Genomic DNA, 14,024 nt, shown 5'->3' on the forward strand with positions numbered 1-14,024 from the left:
GTGCTTTTAGCACCAAATTTAGTGCTTTTTGATTTCTAAAAAGCACCAAATTGCCTTTTTGGTGCCTTTTCAAAAAAAGCACCAACTTGGTGCTTTCTGGCATTTTCATTTAGTGCTTTTGGTGCTTTTTTTATTTTGAACAGTATTAAGTTTAATTGATACAAAAATGTTGATTAGACTTTCAAGAGCCGAAGAAACTCAAATTTATTGCCAAATACAGAATTTGATTGTTATGAAGTTGGTATTGATTATTTTTTAATTAATATTGTTATATAGGGTATTCTGTAGGAAAGTCGAGCACTGAGTGTCGAATTTTTTAATTTGGTAAAGATGCCATTAAAAACGTTCGTATTATATTCACAATAGCACGCACAACTAAAATAAGCAATAGACTCCTTCCATATATTAATATTTTGAAAGTGGAAAAACATCACTGATCAAAATGAATTGGACGAAAGCATTAAAACTGATCAAAGTGTATACTTGAATAGCGGTTCATAATGGTGAGTACTAAATTCGAGTTTTGCCGAATTTATACTATATCAGTAAAAAAGGGCATAAAATTATGCATATTTGCTGCAAATTTTATTATAACCAAAAGCAAAATTTCACAAAGTTTGTATTCCTTAAAATGAATTATTAAATAAAAGTAATTGTGCAAAAATGACTATTTTAGCAGCTAAACTCGATCTTAATACCCACCTTAACTTTTTAAAATTCAATTCACAAAAGTTTTTTTTTTTTTAGTAGAGCATTTAATTTTCGATTTTGTGGTGGAAGGTGGTATGTTAGAATTTATCATATATTTTTGGTGCTTTTTGGCCTTGGGGAGTTGGCAACACTGGTTTTCGGTTTGTTAAAAAGAACGGCAAACGTTAAGGTGAGTGTGTGGCATACATAAATATATGAAATATCTGACATACATACATATCTACGATTAATAATAATGGAAAGTTTTGCTTCGCACATAACTGAGAAATACTTGTGGTACCACGTGAAGTGAAGAGAATCCATGTTGTACTTTTTCTCAAGTATTTGCATTTTTATTGTTCCTTTTTTCGGAGCAAGTGTTCTCTTCACTTCACTACTTGCGCACTGAGAGAAAGACAGTGTATGTACTATATTCGACAGCGAATTGCATACATGTAGTGAAAAGTTATTCGATGCAGACCTCTAGTTTATATGGAGGCTATATATAATTATGGACCGATATGGACCAATTCTTGCATGGAGACCTTATACTAACCTAACCTAACACCACGTACCAAATTTTAACCGGATCGGATGAATTATGTTAAGCTCTTCTAAGAGGATCCGGATGTCAAACCTGGAGATCGGTTTATATGAGGGCTATATATAATTATAGACCGATATGCAGCAATTTTAGCATGGTTGTTAGAGACCATATACTTATACTATATACCAAATTTCAGCCGGATCGGATGAAATTTGCTTCTCTTATAGGATCCGCAAACCAAATCTGGGGTCCGTTTATATGGGGCTATACGTAAAAGTGGACCGATGTGGCCCATTTGCAATACCATCTGACCTATATCAATAACGACTACTTGTGCCAAGTTGCAAGTCGATAGCTTGTATCGTTCGGAAGTTAGCGTGATTTCAACAGACGGACGGACGAACATGCTCAGATCGACTCAGAATTTCACCACGACCCAGAATATATATACTTTATGGGGTCTTAGAGCAATATTTCGATGTGTTACAAACGGAATGACAAAGTTAATATACCCCCATCCTATGGTGGAGGGTATAAAAATAATTGGATCAATTAATTTCGTGATTGAATCAGATTTTTTTTTTGTGTAGGCGCAAAATCAAGTATAGCTCCTACATGATGGGTATTGTGAGCTATTTGAGTTGAACATACAGTGAATTTTAATATTATTTTTGTGAACGAATAAATTAATTCTTTACAGTGTATATAAGTAAGGTATTGATATACTACAGAAATGGAAAAATAAATTCTCTTATTGCGAGTACATAGAAAACTTGTACTTACCTCTCTGGCCTTGATTCGTTTTTGTAAATTTTGTCGGTAATCATCTTCGATACGTTCACGCAGCTCCTTCATATAATTACGGTCGGTCAAACGCACTACATTTGTGCCCATTAGGCGTTCCAAGGCTGCACTAATGCGGGGTAAATTAAAACTGTGAATGAGAAAAAAATAAACAAAATATACAATCATTCATTTAGAATATTCTATTATGTGCATAACAAAAGAAAACAAAATTAATAGAATAATTTAATATTTTTGTCTTACTTTTATTTTGTTGTCTTTCTTTGGTTTTTGGGGGTTTTATTTATGACACATAGAGGCAATGTTTGCGAAGCGTTTGTTTTGAGTCTTTGCCATGAACTGTTTTTCTTTAACTCCATGAAAACTTGCTAAAGCATAGACATTTTCAGTTTGGGGATTTTTTCTGTGCTACTGTTTTATTTGGCGTTTTATTTATGATGAGAATTTTTGGCAAATTCATATGTTACGGCCATTTATATTTTGATGCCTTGTTATTATTTTGTTTACCATATTTTCTTTCAATTTTGTTGTTATTATTTATCGTGTTTAGCATTCCGTTTAGTCGGTCGTAAGTTTTACAGAGGGTTGAGCATTTGGCTGAGTTTAACTGGAGTTTCCCTACAGGTATTTTAACGACCTAGCCGACAATTGTTGGTAGTGCTAGAGAAAGAGCGCTTTATTGGTACCCTGGATACGAGCGAAGGGCTTGGTAAAAGTTATGCTAAAAGCATCGTCCCAAAGGGAATAAAAAGTTTTAGTTATTTTTACAGGACAAATGAAATACGATTCATATACTGGTATAATCGACTTTTATGGATTGCAAATTTTGCATGCTTTGTTTTTATATCTTTAATAATCACTTTGTCGTAGTAATCGCCATTATCTACCAAGTACCATATAGGATCAGCCCCATATTGCAGACGCCATAATAATACTCAAAGGGATGGAAAGACGACATAGAGAGAGCGAGAGGATTTGACCAATGCCTGGGCAAGACTCTCAACCTAATAAGGAATATGATCATTTCAAAAAATTTTTAAGAGCATAATGTTACATTTTCACTGGGAACATGTTTGGTACAAACATGTACCAAACATGTGAAGATCGCTCAAGAATTTTGTCCTCTTTCTTCCGAACTATAATTAGGCGGATGGATAGAAAGGGCTAAGTTAACTCGGAAGAGAAGACCTACAAACAAGTATATACAGCAGAAAGTTCGGCCGGGCCGAATCTTAAATACCCACCACCATGAATCAAATATTATAGTTTCCTTTAAAATTTCAGGGGGGTGTGATGACAGATATTCTCCCAAGCAAAGCCGTTCAACTAGTACACTTCCCGAAGATAAATTTAGAGATTTTACCTATGAAGACTATATCAGATTTTGGATTTATAAGAACCATTTTGGTTTGAGTTTTAGAGGAACCATTAACATATCTTGTAAGTGCAAGAAAATGACGAAATAACATCTTGATTGGAAATCTAAAATTTGTAGATTTTCACCCACATTATGTAAATGATTACGAGAAGTTAAATATGGAAATTTTACATTCAGTTTCAAGCAATTTTCAGTGCGCCTTCTATACACTCAAGAAGTGAAATCGGCCTTACCATATGGACCGATAAAAACTAAATCCGATACACGTTTTCGTGAGTCTAAAATACAATTTCAGGCAAAACGGGTAAAAACTACGGTTTCTAGGAACCCAAGGAGATCGAGACATTGATCTTGATACTTTTAAATTTCATTTTTCAGGACAATTGAATAAAAACTACGGATTCTAGAAGCCAAAGAAATAAAATCGGGAGATTGGTCTATATGGGGGCTATACCAAAACATGGACCGAAACTCACCACTTTCGGCACACCTTTTTATGGTCCTAAAATACCTCTTCATTTTCAATTTGAGGCAAATTGGACAAAAACTACGGTTTCTATAAGTCCAAGAAATGAAAACGGGAGATCGGTCTATATGGGTGCTATACCAAAACATGGACCGATACTCACAATTTTTGGCACACCTCTTTATGATCATAACGTAACTCTAGATTTAAATTTTTAGGCAAATTTTATAAAAACTACGGATTCTAGAAGACCAAGAAATAAAATCGGGAGATCGGTCTATATGGGGGCTATACCAAAGCATGGACCGATACTCACCATTTTCGGTAAACTTTTTGATGGTCCTAAAATACCTCTATGTTTCAAATTTCAGGCAAATTGGATAAAAACTGCGGTTTTTATAAGCCCAAGACCCCAAATCGGTTGGTCGGTTTATATGGGGACTATATCGAAACCTGGACCGATATAGCCCATCTTCGAACTTGACCTGCCTGCAGACAAAAGACAAGTTTTTGTAAAATTTCAGCATGATTGCTTCATTATTGAAGACTGTGGCGTAATTACAACAGACGGACAGACAGCCAGGCAGACAGACGGACATCGTTATATCGTCTTAGAATTTCTCCCTGATCTCCCTGAATTTATGTACTTTATATAGTCGGAAATCGATATTTCGATGTGTTACAAACGGAATGACAAACTTATTATTCCCCCGTCACCATTCTATGGTGGTGGGTACACACAAAAAAATTTCACGAAAATTGTTCCAATTAAAATTTTAATTGAGTTTTAAAAAATATTCAATTAAAAATTTAATTGATTCAAAAATTTTTTTAATTGAAGCAAAAATCAATCACAAAAATAATAGTATCAATTAATTTTTTAATTGGATCAATTAACTTTTTAATTGACCTTCAATTAATTTTTTAATTGATACTATCATTTCTGTGATTGAAGACATTTCAATTAAAAATTAATTGGATCAATTAAATTCGTGATTGAATCAGAATTTTTTTTGTGTGTATAAAAACAGTTTAGAAACATATTTAGTAAGACCCCACCGATCGATTTAGAATCGATCTAGTTCCTAGTGTCTGTCCGTCACCATTTAAATTTTCCAAAAAGGACATTTAAATTCGTTTTTTATTTGGAATCACGTATTTTTTAATATATCCCTCAAAAAAAAATTGGAAGTTCTTCCAAAGGCACAACTTTAAAATCACTTCCAGGAGATGCACTCACAATGATGTTCTTTATTTTAACTACCTAGGAAGTAGAGGTGTGCACGTGATACGAAATTGTCGTGACTTACGAAAATTTTCGTGACTCACGCGTGAGTCGTGGGTCACGCTGATGATAACGGCGTGAGTGTGCGTGAGCGTGATTAACCAAACAAATGTCGTGCGTGAGCCTGAGTCACGAAAATAATATCTTCGTGAGTGTGAGTGAGTAACGAATTTCGGAAAAACACGCTCACGAAAATAATCCCGATTACGAATATAAAATGCTTACGAGTTTAATTCATATATAATTTTAATGACATCCTAAGTGTTAAAATTTTTATAACGCTGTAGATTTTAATCATACTCATATTTTCAGTCGAGTTCTATAGGTAAATTACTCATAAAATTATTCGTGAGCACGACATTTTTCGTGAGTCACGATATTTTTCGTGAGTCACGACATTTAAAAGATTTTCGTGCGTGAGTACAAATTTTCTTTTCGTGAGCGTGCGTGAGTCCTACCAAAAAATATCGTGCGTGAGTGTGCGTGAATAAGATTTCTCCGTCGTGAGCGTGCGTGAGTAAAATATTACTCACGTGCACACCCCTACCAGGAAGTTCTTTTAATTCAATTTTTTATAACTTGGTTTTTTTCCCACTCTTAATGGATAATTTTAACTTTTTGCAAATACGTTAAAAACAGAGTAGGAATTCATATGTTAAAATGGTATAAATTATTTAAATTTTGTCAAAAAAATGCTAAATCCAATCTGAAAAAATTGTGATTTTTTGAGGTAAAACGTTTCCGACAAGCGTTAGAATCCATTAATCCGACTATATTATACCCTAAACCACCCTACTGAATTAGAAAATATTAGCATTTGTGGGATAACTTGGGTATTGATTTGAGCGATAAAACGCATTTCCATATTTAAGAATATTAAGGGGTACATTATTATGGGAGTTTTGGCACAATCTGAGCAGAAATGTCTAATATTATATATAGTTGTGGAAGTAGTTGATTTAGCACCTACAGAGTTAGTATATAAGAAATATTGAGTCCAATATTAAGGAAAATCGAGCGATGTATATATATGGGAGCTATAGCTAAATCTAAACCGATTTCGATGATTTTATGTTAGTACTATAGTAAGCCAAATTTGAGTAAGATCGGTTGACAAATAAGGGTTTTATGGCCAAATTTGGAAAAATCGGGCGATACATATATATGGGAGCTATATCTAAATCTGAACCGATTGGGATGAAATTTTGCAGGCTTGAAGGGTGCTGAAGAATATTACTTTTTGCCAAATTTGATGACGATCCGTTTGTAAAAAAAGCGCAACGTGACCCCATTTGTCGAAATTCAGTGCAACGGCTGTTGAAATGGAGGCCTTCCGTCTTATGATAAGGCCATGTTAAATTCATCACTTCTGCGTCACTTTTGCACCACTTCCGGATCCAAAAAGAACAACTTCATTACTTTTTTGGCGACGCCTTATTTTCCTGGGATGTTAAAATTATTCCTTGAAATAGGTAGCTCAGGATAGTAACTGGGTTTATAAGCTACAGATATTTGTATGCGCCAAACTGTGGAAGAAGGTATTATAAAAGAGCTTCCAAAAAAGTAATGATGACCCCCAATTTGTGATCCGGAAGTAGTGCAAACTTGAATCATCTCCAATGAACTTTACATGGGCTTGTCATAGGACGGAAGCACTCCAGCTTTGGATCCTTTGCATTGCTTTAGAGGCTTGGAAGTTCATTTGGATGAGGAAATTTAAAAAATTAACAAGTATATACGGCCGTAAGTTCGGCCAGGCCGAAGCTTATGTACCCTCCACCATGGATTGCGTAGAAACTTCTACTGAAGACTGTCATCCACAATCGAATTACTTGGGTTGCGGTAACTTTTGCCGATAACAATGTATCTTAAAACTTCCTAATACCGTAATATAGACCACGTAGTCCAAATAAATAAATAAATACGTATATAATAAATTTGACAAAATTTTCTATAGAAATAAAATTTTGACAACATTTTCTATAGAAGTAAAATTTGGACAAAATTTTCTATAGAAATACGATTTTAACAAAATTTTCAGAAATAACATTTTGACAAAATTTTCTATAGAAATACAATTTTTACAAATATTTCAAAAGATTTAAAATTTTGACAACATTCTCTATAGAATTAAAATTTTGACAACATTTTCTACAGAAATAAAATTTTGCCAAAATTTTCTATAGAAATAAAATTTGGCAAAATTTTCTATAGGAATAAAATTTTGACAAAATTTTCTATAGAAATAAAATTTTGACAAAATTTTCTATAGAAATAACATTTTGCTAGATTATTTTTGCTCGAGCGGCAAGCATGATTATGAACCGATATGGACCAACTTTTGTGTGAATGGAGATCGGCTATATATGACTATAGACCGATATGGACCAATTTTGGCATGGTTTTTATCGGCTATATATTAACACCACCTTGCAAATTTCAACCGGATCGGATGAATTTTGCTCGTCCAAGTGGCTCCGGAGTTCAAATCTAGGGATCGGTTTATATAGGGGCTATATAAATATAATTATGGACTGATATGGACCAATTTTTGAATGGTTCTTAAAGACTATATACTAATACCATGTACCAAATTTCAGCCGGATCGGATGAAATTTGCTTCTTTTAGAGGATCCGCAAACCAAATCTGGGAATCGGTTTACATGGGGGCTATATATAATTATGGACCGATATAGACCAATTTTTGCGTGGTTGTTAGAGACCATATACTAACACCACGTTCCAAATTTCAAGCGGATCGGATGAATTTTGCTCCCCTAAGAGGCTCCGGAGTTCAAATCTGGGGATCGGTTTATATGGGGGCTATATATAATTATGGACCGATATGGACCAATTTTTGCATGGTTGTTAGAGACCATATACTAATACCATGTACCATATTTCAGCCGTATCGGATGAAATTTGCTTCTCTTTGAGGCTCCACAAGCCAAATCTGGGGATCGGTTTATATGGGGGCTATATATAATTATGGACCGATGTGGACCAATTTTTGCATGGTTATTATATACAATATACTAACACCATGCACCAAATTTCAGCTGGATCGGATGAAATTTGCTTCTCTGAGAGCAATCGCAATCCAAATTTGGGGGTCCGTTTATATGGGGGCTATACGTAAAAGTGGACCGATATGGCCCATTTGCAATACCATCCGACCTACATCAATAACAACTACTTGTGCAAAGTTTCAAGTCGATAGCTTGTTTCGTTCGGAAGTTAGCGTGATTTCAACAGACGGACGGACGGACGGACATGCTCAGATCGACTCAGAAATTCACCACGACCCAGAATATATATACTTTATGGGGTCTTAGAGCAATATTTCGATGTGTTACAAACGGAAAGACAAAGTTAATTTACCCCCATCCTATGGTGGAGGGTATAAAAAACAAACAATTTTTTCCAATTCTCTTTTTATTTTTTATCAGTATTTTTTGATGCACTTTTATTTCCTTATTATCTAATTTTTACGAATTGAAAAACTTATTCGCTTCCACCGGGGGATGAACCTGGGTCTGCTGACACCATAGCAGAACGCCTTAACAGCCACAAACGCCATTGAACACGATGCATCAAAACGTCTATTCAAATATTTGTGACATGAACCTAATATGACACCACGGCATGGCATTCTAACTACTTCCTGAGATGTTCTTTATTATTATCAGATATCATAAAAAAATATTTATTCATTTCATATTTATACTTATAAGTAAATTATAAGCATACATGAGAACAAAGATATGACATCGAAGGTCTTAAGCTTTAGGGTATGTGTACGTATATAAGTTTACTATTTATTTAATACAAAAAAAAAAAAATATTTGGCAAAATATCACAATGTTTTTTTAATTTACATCTAAAAAACTGAATTCGGATCACACCTTAAGAAGTGAAGCAAATGCAGTGCAACAGCTGTGGGCTTGTCATGTGGACATCCGTCCTTTGACAAGCCCATGTTAAAGTCATCGACAATTGTACACCACAGGAGCCACCGTGGTGCAATGGTTAGCATGCCCGCTTTGCATACACAAGGTCGTGGGTTCGATTCCTGCTACGACCGAACACCAAAAAGTTGTTCGGCGGTGGATTATCCCACCTCAGTAATGCTGGTGACATTTCTGAGGGTTTTAAAGATTCTCTAAGTGGTTTCACTGCAATGTGGAACGCCGTTCGGACTCGGCTATAAAAAGGAGGTCCCTCGTCATTGAGCTTACATCGGGCTGCCACATAACCTAACATCACCTAACCTTGCCATCGTTCTCAATGACTTGTGTAACGGTGCGTTGTCTTGGTGGAACAACATTTTTTGCTTCTCCATATGGGGCCGTTTTGCCGCGATTTCGACCTTCAAACGCTCCAATAACGCCATATAATAGTCACTGTTGATGGCTCTGCCTTCTCAAGATAATCGATAAAAATTGTTCCATGCGCATCCCAAAAAACAGAGGCCATTATTTTGCCAGCAGACTTTTGAGTCTTTCCACGCTTCGGAGACGGTTCACCGGTCGCTGTCTTCTCAGCCGACTGTCGATTAGACTCAGGAGTGTAGTGATGGAGCCATGTTTCATCCATTGTCACATATCGACGGAAAAACTCGGGTGTGTTACGAGTTAACAGCTGCAAACACCGCTCAGAATCATCAACACGTTGTTGTTTTTGGTCAAATGTGAGCTCGCGCGGCACCCATTTTGCACAGAGCTTCCGCATATCCAAATATTGATGAATGATATGACCAACATGTTCCTTTGATATCTTTAAGGCCTCTGCTATCTCGATCAACTTCATTTTACGGTCATTCAAAATCATTTTGTGGATGTTTTTGATGTTTTCGTCGGTAACCACCTATTTCGGGCGTCCACTGCGTTCACCGTCCTCCGTTCTCATTTCACCACCCTTGAATTTTGCATACCAATCAATTATTGTTGATTTCCCAGGGGCAGAGTCAGGAAACTCATTATCAAGCCAAGTTTTTGCTTCCACCGTATTTTTCCCCTTCAGAAAATAGTCTTTTATCAAAACACGAAATTCCTTTTTTCCATTTTTTTCACAATAACAAAAGTTGCTTCACAAAAGACGCTCTATCTCACAAACTAAATAACCTACAGACTAGCGACGCCTTCTATGTGTCAGACCGGGGACTTATCAGGCAACCTGTTACTTCTAATGGACATTTAGATTTGACTTAAAATGGAAATCTGGCAGAATTTTAAGTCCACAAAAAGACGTGGTATATGTATTCCGGTTTATATTCCGAATTGACTTCTTGAGTACATAGATTAGATAGAAATTTAACTTCCGGATATTATTCAATTTCAAATTTGTATTTTTTTTTTTTGAATTTTTGGTCAAAATTTGATTTGCAGATTACTCAGAATGGCATCAAATTTTTCGGAAAAAAAATATTTTTGTAAATAGATTTGTGATGTATTAAACACAACAAACATAATTTAATAGAATTTGGTCATTTTAAGACGTAAGAATTTTTTTCTGGTTGTATCTAAAAAGATACAGTGCTTATTTAACCCTTAAATAAACCACAACACAGAAAACTTCGTAAATGCCCTACCTATGCCTTGAACTAAGAGAAAAATAATTTGAAAAGAGGATATGTGATTTGATTCAATTTCTGTGCTTTTTTTTCTTTCACTTCACTGGAACTCACATGCAATCAATTTTAATGAGCCAGCAAAATGTCACAGCATTTGTAATTAATTTCAGGTATACACGTTCTACTGCCATTTTCCCCTATAGAGATCGGAACGAGTTGCTAAATCTATTAGAATCGTCATTTTCTATAGCCCCAAAACAATCCAATAAAATTTTCATAGAGAGTAGAATTTAATAGAATGCCTATGGGTTGGAGTCATTTACACAAAGTGACAACCATTTATTTGGCTGGGATGTAGGCATTTCAAATGATAGTTTTGTCTCTAAGATTTGATTGAAGTTGTAAATGAACAATTTCGAAGATTAAATGAGCCAACAAAAAGTTCTTAATTTGTTTGGGAATATCCGCTGTGGAACTATTGTAACTTCCGGCAATCAATATGGTAGGGGGATATGGCATAAACTGTAGTGGTTTATTGCTAGAATTCCACTATTAACTCAGCAAATATCCTATTTGAATGACTTGTCATAGAAAATGGCATAGTTTAGACGCTGAACCAAACTACTTAGGTTGCTTTATTAAACAGAAACAGTTAAGAAGAATTCATTTCTAATGTGATTTTATTGATATATTTGCCAAAATTGATACGTCTACATAGCAGCTGTTATATCTGCTGCTATCAACCAAGTTTACACGGTAAATATAGCGCTAATAAATATCTAAAATATAATGATATTGAGGGAAAATAACTTTTTTTCAAACTAAGGGAACATAGACATGGTCACAAATGATATGTTCTTCACCATAGGTTAGGTCAGGTAAGGTATAGTGGCATCCCTTAGACTATTAGGCTTAGATTATTCAGTCATTGTGATACCATAGTGGTTAGTGCTGGCCAATTTTATTTTTAGCTCAATGACAAAGGATCTCCTTTTTATAGCCGAGGTTGAACGGCGTTCCACATTACGGTGAAATCACTTAGGAAAGTGTTGCTAAACTCAAAATGTCACCAGCATTACTGAGAAAGGAAAAACTTTTTGGTGTTTGGTCGAAAATGGAATTGAACCCATGACCATTTGTATGCAAGGCGAATCCGGATTTTTTCCAATGGGGCTCACTTTACAAAAAGTAAGTCGCGTGCAATATTAGACGAAGTCAATTCTAAGGGGCTAGAACTCAGTTTTCAAGACCGCTAAGTACTTCTCTAGAAAATACGTTTTCAATATATTTTTGCTATGGTGGCCTCGGTATAAAAAGCTGAGTGCGGTATATACACTAAATTCATTCGAAATGGCTTGAGCTAAGCTTTCGATCCTACACTGAAAAAAAGCTTGTCCGGTTCCAAAGATTTGGTCTTTACTTTAAAAATTTTGGTATTGATTCCGAGCCAAAGAAGCGGAGAATACAAGTAAGGATACTTTTAAGACACAATTCTCTTTTAAATTTAGGTTTTGTGTTGTTGCTTCTAGCACATTTTAATTTTTCGTTGTTTCAGCTTTTTTTTCTTCATATGCTTTCAAAGTTCTTTAAAACCGAATTAACGACAACTATATTTTCCAAATTCAGACTCGACTTCCAGTAGAATTTATGCTATGTTTCAAGTAAAAAACGTCTTTAAAATAAAGTGTTGAAAAACATGTCCTATTTTTTAACGATTTTTTGCTTTGTAGTCAAAATGCAAAAAGACAACAAATTTAAAGACAATTTCATTAATTTTAACAAATTTTTCTGAATTATTAAAGTCAAGTTGACCTACGCCCAAAACTTTTTTCTTTCATATTATAACACCCATTTTTAAGTGAAAGCACTTAATTATAAGGACAATACGACTTCATTGAAAAGTTTATCGACTTTTAAACAAGGAAAAAAAATTTATATTAGATAAATTCCTCTTCTATGCTAAGCAAAATTTGCAATCGTATTTTATAGACATGAAATCTTTGACCTCACGACAATATTTTTTTCAGTGTGGTGTTAGTATATGCGTTCTAGCAACCATGCAAAAATTTGTCTATATCGGTCCATAATTATATAGCCCCAATATAAACTTTTCCCTAGATTTAATTTTCGGAGCTTCCTGGAGGGTCAATTGGTACAATTAACTTTTTCATAAAACTTGAAACAGTAAGTTAATTAGGTCAATGCTTGACAATTTTTAATTTTTTAATTAAAAAATTATTTGATACAATTAGCTTTTTAATCGAACTCGGAATACAATACAAATTAGTTGATAGAATCAAATTTTTAAATAAAATAAAAACACAAAGTCAATTAAGAAAGTGATTGAATACAGTTACGCCTTTAATTAAAAATAAGTATATAGTATATACGGCCGTAAGTTCGGCCAGGCCGAATCTGATGTACCCTCCACTATGAATTGCATAGGAACTTGTACTAAAAACTGTCATACACAATCGAATTACTTGGGTTGCGGTAACATTTGCCGATGGCAAGGTATCTTCAAACTTCTTAACACCGTCTTCTCAATTGTAAGATAGTCCATATGGGGAATACATTAAACAAAAAAAGACCGATTAGATACGTATATAACTCAGTGTAACAAAATTTTCTATAGAAATAAAAATTTGAGAAAATTTTCTATAGAAATTAAATTTTGACAAATTTTCTATAGAAATAAAATATTGAACAAATTTTGTATAGTAATAAAAAGTTTGACAAAATAGAAATGAAATTTTGTATAGTAATACAATTTTGAAAACATTTTTTATAGTAATAAAATGTTGACAAAATGTTCTATAGAAATAATTTTTTTTAGATTATATCGGCTATATATTGACTGATATGGACCAATTTTTGGCATGGTTGTTAGCGCCAAATATTGCATGGTTGTTAGAAACCATATACTAACACCATGTACCAAATTTTAACCGCATCGGATGAAATTTGCTTCTCTTAGAGGAATCGCAAGCCAAATTTGGGGGTCAGTTTATATGGGGGCTATACGTAAAAGTGGACCGATATAGCCCATTTGCAATACCATCCGACCTTCATCAATAGCAACTACTTGTGCCAAGTTTCAAGTCGATAGCTTGTTTCGTTCGGAAGTGATTTCAACAGACGGACGGACGGAAAAGTTTTTGATTTTTATACCCTCCACCATATGATGGGGGTATATTAACTTTGTCATACCGTTTGTAACACATCGAAATATTGCTCTAAAACCCCATAAAGTATATATATTCTGGGTCGTGGTGAAATTCT

General features: G+C 34.5%; 1 protein-coding gene across 1 annotated transcript in view; it reads right to left on the reverse strand.

Moving 5' to 3' along the window:
- LOC142226553 (uncharacterized) overlaps positions 1-14,024 on the reverse strand; it is a 139,692-nt gene that overhangs the window by 52,004 nt on the left and 73,664 nt on the right. Inside the window, exon 2 of the mRNA XM_075296623.1 lies at positions 2,021-2,171. Within this exon, the coding sequence (XP_075152738.1) occupies positions 2,021-2,171 (151 nt within the window). The remainder of the gene's footprint in view (positions 1-2,020; positions 2,172-14,024) is intronic.

This window comes from Haematobia irritans, chromosome 2 (assembly GCF_050003625.1).
Source record: "Haematobia irritans isolate KBUSLIRL chromosome 2, ASM5000362v1, whole genome shotgun sequence".
In the NCBI taxonomy this organism is placed as follows: Eukaryota; Metazoa; Arthropoda; class Insecta; order Diptera; family Muscidae; genus Haematobia; species Haematobia irritans.